This window comes from Loxodonta africana, chromosome 14 (genome assembly GCF_030014295.1).
Source record: "Loxodonta africana isolate mLoxAfr1 chromosome 14, mLoxAfr1.hap2, whole genome shotgun sequence".
Taxonomy (NCBI): domain Eukaryota; kingdom Metazoa; phylum Chordata; class Mammalia; order Proboscidea; family Elephantidae; genus Loxodonta; species Loxodonta africana.
The window spans coordinates 31087446-31102186 of NC_087355.1; the positions used below are offsets into that span (position 1 = coordinate 31087446).

A 14741-nucleotide genomic window follows, 5' to 3' on the forward strand; every position below is an offset into this window, starting at 1 on the left:
CCATGTATCCAAAAAAAACCCCTCTAATACTATTTGAAGTCTGAATTACATGTGTTTCATGAATTTAGTACATTTGGGAGATCACATTATATAATTTATACATATCCTTGAGATTTACTGTTAAAGTTAAATATAACAGATGCTCTTGTACCCTAAAACATGACCAGAGATCTGTTAAAGAAAAAACTAAAAGAATGATTTTAAATTGTCAATCTATTTAAAGACATGCATGCTTTTAAATTGTGTACCATGTTCTCTGGAATTAAAAAAAAAAAAAAACATTTAATTGAAATTCTTATCTTCTCTTTTCCCCCACCAATACATTTTGAAAACTTCAGTTTTTGAAATATTCAATATACATTTCACTGTGTACTTGACCTTATATATCACACAACCTGAAATAGAAACAAAGACTAGGAAATTAGCTTGTTTATTCCACCTAGTGTCAAGTAAAAGCACAAATAATATTCAGCGCACGTGCTAGTTACCTTAGAGCTGCCAATCATGCTTGTTTTGAAACTCTTGGCTTTTCAGAATTGTCAATCATGTCTGTTGTGATAGAGATGCCACTGTAGAAACAATGCTTTAAAGATGCAATCCTCATTAAAACATCAATAAATAAATGGACCTTACTTGTAAAACTAGATTGGAAGGACTTTATAGAAACTTTTAAAACTTTTGAAAAACTAAAGTTAAAATATAACTTAATGAAAAGAAAAGATTTGGAAAATTTTGCTCTTTAACCAAAATGGTAAGTATGGTTTAACCACAGGAATTTTATATTTCAGCAAAAATAGGAACACTCCTTGACTGGTACTATCCAGAAGCATTACAACTGTGAATAGGAATGAAAGAATCAAACTGATTGAAATCTGAGTGTTTTAATTATTTTTAAAGCAAGCCAAGAATCAATGTAGTATATCTCTGTTCTTTACCTCCCTAATACAGCCCAATCCACTATCTACCTAGTCATCCACGTGTGAAATCAAACATCATTCTAAACTTTTCCCTCTGCCTCACAACCCACATTTACTCAGTCACCTCCAAAAGCCATGTCTATTCTACCACCAAGACCTGTCTATTCTACCTCCCCTCTCCTTTCTCCAGCCTCAGACTTAATTCACATTCTCATCACTTTTTTTCAGCAGTTTCCGTACTGGAGTCCTGAACTCCAGCTTCACTCCTCCAATATATGATCCAAACCACTGCCAGAATGATCTCACCAAAACATAAATCTGACTCATGTTACCTGTTACAATATTTTAATGGCTCCTAACCACCCTCAGAATAAAATCCCAATTTTTTTAGCATGGTATAGAAGTCCCTTGAAAATATGGCTCTTGTCCATTCCCCCAGTCTTGTATCACTTCTCCTATCCTCAAGCCAACTACACCACTTGAGTTCCCAGAAGAGCCAGCTGTCTCTCAGAAGAGCCAGAATCTCTCTCATAAAATCGCTGCAAGTGCTGCTCCCTTACCCGGAAACACTCGCATTTTCTCCACTTGGTATCTCCTACCCATCCTGTACAACTCATTAAATTGCTAGTTCCTCTGGGAAGCCTTCTCTGACACAAGTAGGCTGAAATCGTTGATCCCCTCTTCTCCATTCCTGTTGTTGTTGGTTGATTCCAATTCATGGCAACCCCATGTGTGCAGAGTAGAACTGCTCCATAGGGTTTTCAAAGCTATGAGCTTTCGGAAGCCAGGCCTGTCTTCCCAGGTACCTCTGGGGGGTTCAAACCACCAATCTTTTGGCCAGTTGTCAAGCAGTTAACCATTTACATCACTGTAGGATACAGTAAACAGTACTTACATGGTATTACATTTACTGTTTTACTTCTGTATCTCCCTGACTGATGCATCAACCCTGAAAGCAGGGATTGTTTTTAATCTGTACATCTCTAGCATTAAACACAGAGGTGGCACAGAGTATCTGCTCATTAACTGCTTGCTGACTCACTGAAAAATTATATCATGGTCCAGTTTATTTAAAAATAAAATTAATAAGATCAGTAGCTTATTTCTTGAGAGTGATAAAATGTATTACAGGTACATTTCAAACCAACCAATCTAATCAACGTCATAAAGCAATTCTTTAGGCTTAACAAAATCCTTAAGGAATTTTACTCACAAATTCACTGTACATATTGGCACCATCTCAAATAGTATTTGAGATTCAATAACCCCAGCTTATTTTTTTGCTACTGTTCCTACTGGCAGTGTTAAAGTCTGAACCATGGTAACGTCTCATGTCCAACACACTCAGCACTTGGATTGAGCCAACAACACAGTTCTGACATGTGACTATTTCTATCACGGGTATTAATTAACAGGCACTCAACATAGTCAAAACCCCACCTAGTTATGTACACTTATCAGGAAGTTAGTTATCTGGTGACATCAAGTATCCACAAAACACAATGAGAATTAAGCAGGAGTTCAGAAACTGTCAAAAATACATGTGAAGTCCGTGCACTGCAATACATGTGCTTAGAAAAGAGACTGTGAGGCCCTTACTCAAACACTAGTTGCTCAACAAACTTGGTGACCAATTTCCCAGTCATCAAAATATTAGAAGAGGAAAATTAAGAGGTCTGAGAATGCTGTAAGAAGCAGACATGGAACAACAGCAGAAAAGGAGAGCTGATACTCAAAGGTGAAACATAAAAACACAGAAATTACAGAACTGGGGGGATTATGTTGCCAAGAAGCAAATAATTTTATTATTTGTATTATGATACAGAAATTAATGTTTGTAATTATGACCCTGGGTCACACACACACAAAATTTAAAAAGGTTAAACTACTTTAGGTCTAATAAGGTTTAAAGAAAGTCAATGACACATTTTATAAAAAGAATCAAAGAATTAAAAATTATTACATGTATAAAGAGCCTAATTTCCATTATTTGCAGAATTAACTTTTAAAAAATATATCATTTCCAAATAGCATAAGGCATGTTGATTATAAAGTACTAATCACTGTTGGACATTAACCAGTTCCTCTGACTACAGGTCTCACCACATTTGTGGTGGTACATCCACTCCAAAATAAAGTGTGGCCATTAGCTACAGGTGGTAACAACATCCAAGCACACCATGGACTCCATAACCAAGGACATTATAACAGGCTCTCATGGTTTAACACACTTCCATAGACCTTCACTACCATACTGGCTCCAGGGTCCCTGGTAAGACGGTGCTTCATTATTTGAAACTATTTTAGAAAGTCTTTCTGATACTTCAGTAACTACATTCTAAGATTTAGAAAGCAGCACAATAGAGTGAAAAGAACATTCACGGGAGTTGGATACACACAGCCCTGGGTTTGAATCCCTGTTGTGTTAATTACTAGCTGTGTGACTTTGCAGCATGCTATATACACTCAGAGACTGATTTTCTTCATTTGGAAAATAGGGACAATATCATCTACTTTCTATACTTCTTGTGAGGATTACATAACACATATAAAGTGCCAGTGTAGGTTAAAAGAAAAAAAATTATGGTTATCAGATGCGAATAGGAAAGGAAACAATCTTAACCTAGTTTAGGACAAATTTTATAAAACTGTATGCCGTATTAATGACACAGGAAAAAAGTATCTAAAAAAAAAAAAGGCTGGCAGGTTCACATGATAGGAAAAGTGCTTTTCACTTTTAAATCACAGTAGAAACCTTTCTAATCAGGGAGGCACAGGTTGGTTCATAGAAAAGAAGGTCAAACTGAGGACTCATAAAAAAGTATATACTTCACTGATACCAACTTAAAGCAAATATTCTCTCTCATATAGGGCCAAGACCTTCTGAGTAGGGTTCCACTCACTGGACCTCTATACTGGCTTTCTTACATAAACAATACCCACATTGCAATGTCTGTGATTTCCAGGGTCAGTGACTTTTAAAGCAGAGTAAGAACAGAAACAATACCTTCCAGATTTTAACAATTTTTTTTCTCACTCTTGATGGTTTTCTTGCTCAATCTAATTCAATTGCAATTTTTTTTTTAAATCTGTCCTTTAGAGTCCTTCCAATATATTAAAATTAGCTCTCATAAGAACAAAAATCCTTTCTGCATTTATAACTTATGCAGTATTTAAATATATTACTTAATAATTATGCAAATGGGTTTTGGAACAAACACAACTAGGTTTTGCTAAACATATACTCGGGGAAGCAAAAGTGTCCAGGTGTAGTAGAGGACCTACTAGCTTTTAATGTTCCATGTGGTACAAGGAGAGAGTGCTGATTAACTTGGAAAGTCAGGTAATTACATGATAATTCCAAAGAAGCTAATGCTAGAATCTTAAGCTGATATGAATGAAAATCAACACAATGGTTAAAATGTTTGAGTTTGGTACTGTAAGAATTAGGCCTCACCCAACCCAAAATCTTTGAGTTAACTTATAATATTTCTATTTAGTGACTCACTCTAAGTAGATCATTACTATATATATATTCTGAATATTACTATTAATTTCTTCCTAGAATTAGTTTTTCTCTTTAAAAGTGTTTTTCAAACATTTATTTATTTTGCAATAGAAATTCTCTCTCCCTACCTATACACACATGTTAAACAAAATGTGCCCTGAAATGTAACATATAAAATAGATAAATACAGAGCTGTTCTGGCAGTAAGGTCTAACTAGCCCTCTACTGCCAAAGCAATTTCTGAAGCATTTCTGCAGAATTCTAGGGCTTCTTGGTGCACAGATTTAAAACTGTTCATTTAAACTATAATCAAAAACATATTACCAATTGATTTTCAACAAGGGTGAAAATGGGGAAAGAATAGTCTAACAAATGGTGCTGGAACAACTGGATTTCCACCTGTAAAAGAATGAAGTTGGACCCCTACCTCACACTATATACAAAAATTCAAAATGGGATCAATGACCTAAAAGTAGGAACTAAAATCATAAGACTCTTAGAATAAATTATAGGGATAAATCTTCATGACTTTGGATTTGACAATGCCTTCTTACATTTGACACCAAAAGTATGAGCAATAAAAGAAAAAATAGATAAATTAGACTTTATAAAAATTAAAAACTCTGTGCCTCAAAGGACCTTATCAAAAATGTGAAATAACAACCCACAGAATGGGAGAAAATATTTGTAAATCACATATCTAAGGATACAGTACCCAGAATATATAAAGAACTCTTAACAATGCAACAACAAAAAGACAACCCAATAAAAAAAGGAGCAAAGGACTTGAAAAGACATTTCTCCAAACATGACATACAAATGGCCAACAAGCAAATGAAAAGACGCTCAACATCATTAGCCGTTAGAAGGAATGCAAATTAAAACCATACTAAGATAACACTTCACACCCACTACCCAGGAACCCAGTGCCCACTAGAATAGCTAATATCAAATAAATGAAAAATAACAAGTGCTAGCAAGGATGTGGATAAATTGGAACCCTCATTCATTGCTGATGGGAATGTAAAATGGTGCAGCCTCTGTGGACAGTGGTTTCTCAAAAAGGTAAACATAGAATTGCCATAAAATACAACAATTCCACTCCTGGGTATATACCCCAAAATACTGAAAGCAGGGACTCAAAAAGATACTTGCACACCAATGTTCTCTGCAGCATTATTCACAATAGCCAAAAAGTAGAAACTATCCAAGTGTCCATTAACAGATGAATAAATACTGTATTTTTATGCAAAAAACATGTCCTTCTATGTTTGTTTGCCAATCGTGCCCTCCCGCTGCAAGGTATTTTTCTAAGTACGTTATGCTAATTTTTTTATAGCAAACGTAAGAAAAAATTGGCATAGCGGCACTTACGAAAATACCTTGTAGGAGGAGGGTGCGGTTGGCAAACAAATGTAGAAGACATGTTATTTATGTAAAAATATGGTAACCATAATGTGGTATATACATACAATGGGATATTATTCAACCACAAAGCCAAGTGAAGTTCTAATAGTTGCTACAACATGGGTGAACCCTAAAAATATTATGCTAAGTGAAATAAGTCAGACACAAAAGGATGATTCCACTTATGTAAAATATCTAGAATAGGCAAATGCATAGAGACTAAAGTATTAGTGATTACCAGGGGCTGGGAGCGAGGAGGAATAGAGAGTTATTACTTAATGGGTACTGACTTTCTGTTTGGGGTGATGAAAACATTTCAGAAACAGATCATGGAAATGATTGCACAATATTGTGAATGTAAATAATGTCACTGAACTGTACACTTAAAAATGGTTAAAATGGTTAATTTTATACATATAGTATAACAGGGTCGCTATGAGTCAGAACTGACTCGATGGCAGTAGGTTTGGTTTGGTTTTATATATTTTACCAAGATGAAATTTTTTAAAAAATCACCTAAGTCCAGTACAATACTTTTGAGATATGAACACTCTTAAAGCACTTAAGAACAATTCTACTTACTCTCCATCCACTTCCGGTCTTCTGCATACACAGTGAAACTTGCCACCAAAATCTATATAAAGATCGTTTTGCACAATATGAAAGATTTGTCCAATGACCAGTTTACCCTTGGCAGGTCCCATCTGTGTAAGAGGCGAGTATCTCAGCATAGATGCGAAGGATTCCACATTCTCTGGAGAACCCTAAATATGAAAAGAGATATTCATGTGCTTATAATTCAATGTAAAGGTATACTAAAACCAGTCATCATCGAGTCAGTTCCAACTCTTGGGGGCTCTATGTGTTTCAGATAGAACTAAGCTCCAAAGGGCTTTCAATGGCAAGGATCTTTAAGAAGCAAGTTGCCAGGCCTTTCTTCTGAGGCACCTTTGGATGGATTCAAACCACCAACCTCTTAGTAGCTGAGTGCTTAATGATTTGCACCACCCAGTGACTCCAAAGGTATGATACAATAAAATCTCAAAGGAGAAAGCAAAAGAAAATCTGTAAATTCATACTTTTTAGCAATAAAAAAAATTTTAAGTGGAATCATGCTTTAAGAAGTTAGGTATCCTTTTCAGCTTCCTCCTGTGTGCTTGGTGGGGGATGGCAGGAATTGTGGTCCTGAGCAGGGTAAGGAGAGCATTTGGGTACAAAGCCTCCAGCATGGGGGGTGGGAAGCCGGGAGAGAGTCAGAGTTTGAGCACTTGAGGAGGGCATCTAAGAAAGGGACTAACTTTACTCCTATTACTGACCATCTGCAAAAATGCCTTCTAAATCAGGTTTAGCAAAAGGGGCTATTCCTTTAATGCAGATGTAAATAATCATTAAGTTAAAAATGATTAAGGGCCCTTCATCACAATTATCAGTCTGAACATGAGTCTTGTTACATAACACAGGCAGTCATTCCCTGGCTTACAAATGTCTGACTTATGTACAACCGACAGTTACGAATCAACCCCTGTTAAACCTATTATATATATTATATTAAAAATTGAGGTAAAAACAAACAGGTGCTACCTTGCAATGCGCATCAAAATATTATTCTTATTATTACTGTATGTAGTGGATTGAATTGTGTCCCCCAAAAACATGTGTTGTAAATCCTAACCTCTGTGCCTGTGATTATAATATCATTTGGGAATAGACTGTCTTTGTTATGTTAATAAAACAGGGTTAGGGTATGGTGTGTCTTAAATCAATCTCCTCTGAGATAAAAAAGAGATTAAACAAGAAAGATAAATAAGCAGAGATGGGAGAAGAGAGATGCCAAGTCACACGAAGATTGTTCAGGAGCAGAAGCTCAGATGAGACAAGGACCTTCCCCTAGAGCTGACAGAGACAGAGAGGCTTACCCTAGAACTGGCATCCTTAATTTGGACTTCTAGACTCCTAAACTGTGAGAAAAGAAATTTGTTTGTTAAAGCCATCCACTTATGGTATTTCTGTTTCAGCAGCACTAGAAAACTAAGACACTGTATTTTTTATGTCAAAGATGTTTTAGCGTATATGGAAGTGTTTCTTTAATGTTTTTTAGGCACAGAAAGGTACACTATACTAACAATTGACTAACTGACATTAGGTACAAACTGTACCTAACTGTTCTGACTTAGGTACAAATTAGAGTTGAAGACAGACTTAAGAACGGAAGTTGTTTGTAAGTTGGGGACAGTCTGTACTTTTAAATGACTTTAACTTGTCATAATTGTCTTCTTTTTCCTAAAGTAAAATTACAAAGGAAAGGTAGCCTCTTTAATCTCTTTGTGCCACTCACTTTCTAGGAGTCCTTTTATACATTAAACTTACTTGAGTATGACTAAACATACGTGCAGTATAATTTATTTCTTTTCTTTTTACTTACAAAACAAAAATTCCATACATGTTTTTTCAGAAATTCATGACTACAAATTTGTGCCTTCTACTCATCTTTCGTTTGTGTGTAGTGCAGTGTGTGCGCACTTTACCTCAAAGTAAGGAAAATACTAAGTTTCTATTTGTGAGAGCTAATCACAGAGGAATATTAATTTGATTTGATTCCTACAACCTATATTTGAAATGAATTTACCACTTGTTATTTACAGAAGAATTATTAAGAGTTCAATAGCATATTTAATTTAAAAGCTACAAAACTGTATTTATGACTTAATTTTAATACATGAACCACTCCAGGGGTTACAAACACAACGCCAGGCCATGTGGGAGCTTGGTAAGTAGAACATGTGTCTGCTCTGAAAGGCACAAACACTACTCAGCTCCAGGTGTAATTGCAATTCAAGTCCAGAGTTGTCACATCTTTTGATTTTCCAATAAAAGCCAGAAGTTCATACATTAATACAAAATTTCCAATTTTTAAGTGTTTTTAAGTCAGAAAAAAAAAGTTTTTCATTTTGTAAATCTGGTAAAACTCATCTAGGTGTCAAATTTGGACCATGGATCACAAGTCTATAACTCTGCCTCAAGAAAAAGAGTCAAATCATTTGGCTGATGCCAAGTCCCTTAGATGCTGGAGGGAGGGAATGGTAACGAACTCTCAGTGAAAACACACTGGGAATGAATTCTTAGCACATAAGGGTCATTCTCAACCAAAGACAAGATAGTAGATCTAGATGCCAAAAAACGCTGAAAGGGTAGCCAGAAGTGTTATGCCATGAGTTATAACACTGGTTTTCTAACTCTACACAGTATAACACTAAGGGATCTTATGTAAGTACCTTCATAAAATAGCTATTTCTTGCAGAGAGCCAAGGATGAAATATCCTACAAACACAACAGAGACACAGCCATGAATTGCCCTCTAGAGGTAGTGCAAGGATAGTAATACTAAGACGTCAGCAATAAGAGCCCTTGACGGGAGCCGCCATCTTAGTTATCTAGGGTTGCTATAACAGAAATATCACAAGTGGATGGCTTTAACAAAGACAAATTTATTCTCTCACAGAGTAGGAGGGCTGGAAGTCCAAATCCAGGATGCCAGCTCCAGGGGAAGACTTTCTCTCTCTGTTGGCTCTGGGGGAAGGTCCTCGTCATCATCAATCTTCCCCTAGTCTAGGAACTTCTCAGCGCAGGGACCCTGGCTCCACTCCCAGCGCTTCTTTCTTGGTGGCATGAGGTCCCTTCTGTCTGCTTGCTTCTCTCTCCTCTTATCTCTAATAAGATAAAACGTGATGCAGGCCATACTACAGGGAAATGCCCCTTATATTGGATCAGGGCCGTGACCTGAGTAAGGGTGTTGCATCCTACCCTAATCATCTGTAACATAATCTAACCTTGCCTCATTAATCACAGGCAGAGATTAGGATTTACAATATACAGGAAAATCACATCAGATCTCAACATGGTGGACAACCACACAATAATGGGAATCATGGCTTAGCCAAGTTGATACACATTTTGGGGGACACAATTTAATCCATAACAGCAGCTGCTCTGATCCTCTGCTGCAACCACTAACCTTCACAGCAGCTGCCACCAGAGCAGCTGAGAAGAGCACTGCTCAAGAGAAGAGACAAAGTATAAACTCAGGGGTCTCTTCCTGCTTATAACTGTGGAGGGTACAAGTAAAAAGAAGAATACAGATGGTTAGTCTTTTCTTTACATTACTCCAAAAATTAGAGTTTCTATTCAGGAAGCTGGGAACTTTGACTGAGAATCTTGACAATAACCTGATTCTAAAATTCCTACTCAAGAGGAAAGTGAGTTATATATTTGCAAATTGCTCAAATTACTCAGTTTGGTATCTTTATATATGTATGTCTGTGTATATACATACACACGCCATACCTGTACCTGTTGCCTTCTAGTTGATTCCAGCTCATAGTGACCCTATAGGATAGAGTAGAACTGTCTTACAGGGTTTCCAAAGAGCAGCTGGTGGATTCGAACTGCCATCCTTTTGGTCAGCCACCAAACACTTAACTACTGTGCCACTAGGGCCCCATACACATCCTCTCTCTCTCTCTCTCTATACACTACATATATGGTACCTATATGTACAATGTAACTATTTATTATACATAATATTTATATATATATATATCCAGAAAAATACTAAGTAAAATCTAAAGACATCAAACCTGAATAACCTTAATATTTTAAAATGGATCTTGTACTGATGAAACCGATAAACACAGAACTATTAATTTTAAGTATTTAAATAAGGGAAAATATATCAATTTTATAAAGATTTAATGAAAACACAGGGGAAAAACGTTTATTCATAAGATACTTCATTCTCTAAGCGTTACAACTAAACGAAGTTGAACCAAAATTTGGTAATGAAGTAAAAAAGCAAATCTCTTTAGAAGCTTGACTTATTTATTCACTAGAGTTAAACAACAACAACAACAACACAGAGTCTTCCATAAGGCCCCATTTCAAAAAGAATATTGAGATGGCATTTTGGGTTCCCCGGAATCTGTGTCAGCTTAGACCCTCTATCCAAAAGTCATCAAGGTCTGGGTTTTCCTTTACCCCCAGGGCAGTTGGTAAAGGGCCATAGGTTCCTTTGAGAGAAGGCTGATTACGATATTCAGGCTAACAATGGTTAACAACCATTGAAAAACGGATGCTAAGGTTTTGACCTTTTTCTTTACCCTGCCAAGGCAAGTGACATGAGAGAGTGACAAAAATGAGGGATAAAGATGAATATATCAACTTTCTTTAGGTGGGACAGATGGAGTTCACGAGAAAGACAGTAGCAAACTTGACTAACAAAACTCACATTGAGGGAGGTAAGGTGGCTTGGGCTGAAAACAGAAATGAGGGAAACAACTATACCTTCAGATACCTTCAGTTGGGACCTTCAGATCCCCTCTCCCTCCTTGCTACCAAGGCTGCAGCAGCCAAATTTATAGGTTCCAGGTAGGAGTTTGTAAGCTTTTACTTCAATGAAATTGTATAATGCGCCCAGATAAAAATAGAGGTGGAAAAACTTGCATATAAGGAAAATTAAGGGCTAAATAAAGTCCAATATGTGACTAATTGGAGTTCTAAGAAGACGGAAAATAAGAAAAAGAACAGAGGAGGAAATTATGAAAGAAATCATACAAGAAAATTTCCAGGAACTGAAAGATAAAATTCTATAGATTGAAAGAAGCCATCGAGTTCTTGGGAAAACAAGAAAAGATCCACATCTGGGCATACGATCACTGTGAAATTTCAAAATAGTGAGGATAAACAAAACATCCTTAAAGCTTCCACTAGGGAAAAAAAAAAACAACTCAAAAAGACAGCGAATCAGAAAGTTACGAGATTTCTCAGCATCAGTAATGGAAGCTAGAAAACAATGAAGCAACCAAAGCCTTCAAAATTCTTAGGGAAAATTATTTTCAATCTGGAATTCTAAACCCAACAAAACTTCAGTCAACTGTGAAGATACATAAAAGATAACTTAAGACCTGCAGTAGCCAGAAAAAGTTACTCATTCCTAGAATGCAACTAGACGTTCAGCAAAATGAACAGGAAGACATGAGATCCAAGAAAAAAGGGTCTAATTCAGGACCATCGCAAAGGGGAGTCTCAGGTCATAGCCGTGCAGTAAGACTTAAAAGCATCAATCCAGAGCAGTACAGCAAGTTAGAGTATTGTGGGAGGAAAGTCTCCAGGGAAAATAAATGGAATGGATAAATTATCCAATGCTTTTAGACATTGGGAAAATATCATTGATAGCCTTTTAAGTGAGGAAATACCAACTACTGATTCAGCACTTCTTTTTAACATTATTCCAGTAAGAATTTACTACAACTTCATTTATGCCCTCCAAAAACTTTCTTTAAATTGTACTTTTATGACAACACACGTCACACTTATTTTTTTAAAGTCAGATTTTAGTATAAATTACATGTAGAAAAATTCACTTTTTTATATATTTCTATCAGTTCTGACACATGCAACCACTGTAAGTCACAGACATTTTTGTCACCACCAAAAGCTTCCTCTTGCCCCTTTGTAATCAGTCTTTCCCTCCCCTTCCCCAAGAACCTGATAACCACTTAACTTTTCTCTGTCCTAACAGATACTCATTTTTTTCAAAATGTGATTTATGGTTATTGTTCACAGTTCTGTATCAGTGTTTCTTACCCGGAAGTGACGCTACCTTCCTCATCCACTCCCCTTTTGAAACCATTTGTAAATGGGTGTGGGGAATGGCATTTTTGTTTGTCACAACAGCTGTGAAAGAGGTGCAACATTAAGTGAGTCAGACCAAAATTGACTCCCACCCTAAACTGGGAAACACTGCTAAGCATGGCTCATTGAAAACAGGAACTATGTCTTCCTAACTTGATTAATTTATTTTTTGTTAATCACTCAGTGCCTATAATATGGCAGGTGCTCCATAAAAATTTCTTGTATTAAACTTTGTATACACCACCCATCCGTCAGTTTATCTTACTGTGGTGGCTTGCATGTTGCTATGATGCTGGAAGCTATGCCACCAGTATTTCAAATACCAGCAGGGTCACCCATGGTGGACAGGTTTCAGAGGAGCTGAAGACTAAAACAGGCTAGGAAGAAATGCCTGGCAATCTACTTGTAAAAACTCTATAGATCACAACAGAATATCGTCTGATATGAGCCCCCTGGGTTGGAAGGCATTCAAAATACACAGTGGCCAAAACAATGGACTCAAGCATACCAACAATCATAAGGATGGTGTGTAGGACTGGACAATGTTTTGTTCTGTAGTACATGATGTTGTCATTAGTTGGAGCCATCTCAAGGACAACTAATAACTATAATAAACATTATGTATAAAGATACAAATCCATATAATATTCGGGATGGAAAAGACATTACACAGTCTATGGTTTTATTGCCTTAGTTAAAAAAAAAAATTGTAGAAAAATATATACAACAAAATTTATCATTTTAACCATTTTTAAGTGTACAATTCAGTGGTAGCAAGTATATTCATAATGCTGGAGAACCATCACAGCTATCTATTTCCAGAACTTTTCCATCATCCTAAATGGAAACTCTGTACCCATAAAACCATAATTCCCCACTCTTCCTCTACCCTGCCAGGTCCTGGTAGCCTTGATTCTACTTTCCGTTTCTATGAATTTGTCTATTCTAGATACCTCATATAAGTGGAATCATACATTTTCTGTCCTTTTGTGTCTGGCTTATATCACTTTGCATAATGTTTTCAAGGTTCATCTATGTTGTAGCACGTATCAGATTTTCATTCCATTTCTGGTTGAATAATATTTAATTACATAGACATATCACATTTTGTTTATCCATTAATCTGTTGATGGACACTTGGATTATTTCCACCTTTTGGCTACTGTAAATAATGCTTCGATGAACATTTCTACACAAGTATCTCTTTGAGTCTTTGCTTTCAACTCTTTTGGGTATGTACCCAAGAGTGGAATTGCTGGGACATCTGGCAAATCTACGTTTAACTTTTTGAGGAACCACCTGCTTTGACAGCATCTGTATCATTTTACAGTCTCACTAACAATTTCTCCACATCCTCACTGATGCTTGTTATTTTGTATTTTATTTTGATAACAGCCATCCTAGTGGGAGTGAAGTGGTATCTCATCGTGGTTATGATTTTCATTTTCCTAATGACTAATGATCTTAAGCTTCTTTTCATCCGCTTGTTAACCATTTGTATATGTTCTTTGGAGAAACATCTATTTAAGTCCTTTGCTCATTTTTTTAATTGGGTTTTTGTTGTTGTTGTTGAGCTGTAGGAGTTCTTTATATATTCTGAATATTAATGCTTTATTAAATGCATGATTTCCAAATATTTTCCCCCATTCTGTGTTTTTTCACTCTCTTTATAATGGCCTTTCACGCACAGAAGTTTTTAATTTTGATAAAGTCCAATATATCTTTTTCTTTCGTTGCCTCTGCTCTTAGTGTCATATCTAAGAATTCATTGCCAAATCCAAGGTCCTAAAGATTTACATCTGTTTCCTTCTAAGTTAGATTTAACCAACTTTGATCCATTTTGAGTTCATTTTTGTGTATGGTATAAGGTACTGCCTTAGTTTTACAGATAGCTAAGAACAAGAGAGACCATAGGCCTTGAACAAGGTCATTCCACTTGCTAACAACAAAATACAGGACACCTTTAATCTCTTTTCCCTGTCTGCAAATGACTCCTGATAGTCCTTCCCACTTTTCCCTATGACCTGCTTTCATATTACCTCACTTCTATGGTTGATATTAGGAGTCCTGGTGGCGCAGTGCTTAAGAGCTTAGCTATTAACCAAAAGGTCTGCAGTTTGAATCCACCAGCCACTCCTTGGAAACCCTATGAGGCAGTTGCACTGTGTCCTACAGAGTTGCTATAAGTCAGAATCAACTCGACGGCAACGGGTTTGGGTTGT

At 36.4% G+C, this 14741-nt stretch overlaps 1 protein-coding gene and 1 long non-coding RNA gene across 3 annotated transcripts in view; both read right to left on the reverse strand.

The window, feature by feature from the left end:
• LOC135227618 (uncharacterized) overlaps positions 1–6404 on the reverse strand; it is a 45872-nt gene extending 39468 nt beyond the window's left edge. The window contains exon 1 of the long non-coding RNA XR_010317786.1: positions 489–6404. This is a non-coding gene — a long non-coding RNA (uncharacterized LOC135227618). The remainder of the gene's footprint in view (positions 1–488) is intronic.
• The window catches only part of TPD52 (tumor protein D52), a 242260-nt gene that overhangs the window by 85274 nt on the left and 142245 nt on the right, over positions 1–14741 (reverse strand). Inside the window, exons 2-3 of one of the 2 annotated variants that reach the window (XM_064267864.1) lie at positions 7749–7790; positions 6415–6596 (exon numbers count right to left, since the gene is read on the reverse strand). In XM_064267864.1, the coding sequence (XP_064123934.1) occupies positions 6415–6596; positions 7749–7790 (224 nt within the window). The remainder of the gene's footprint in view (positions 1–6414; positions 6597–7748; positions 7791–14741) is intronic. The other variant, XM_010588367.3, reaches the window with a different exon arrangement.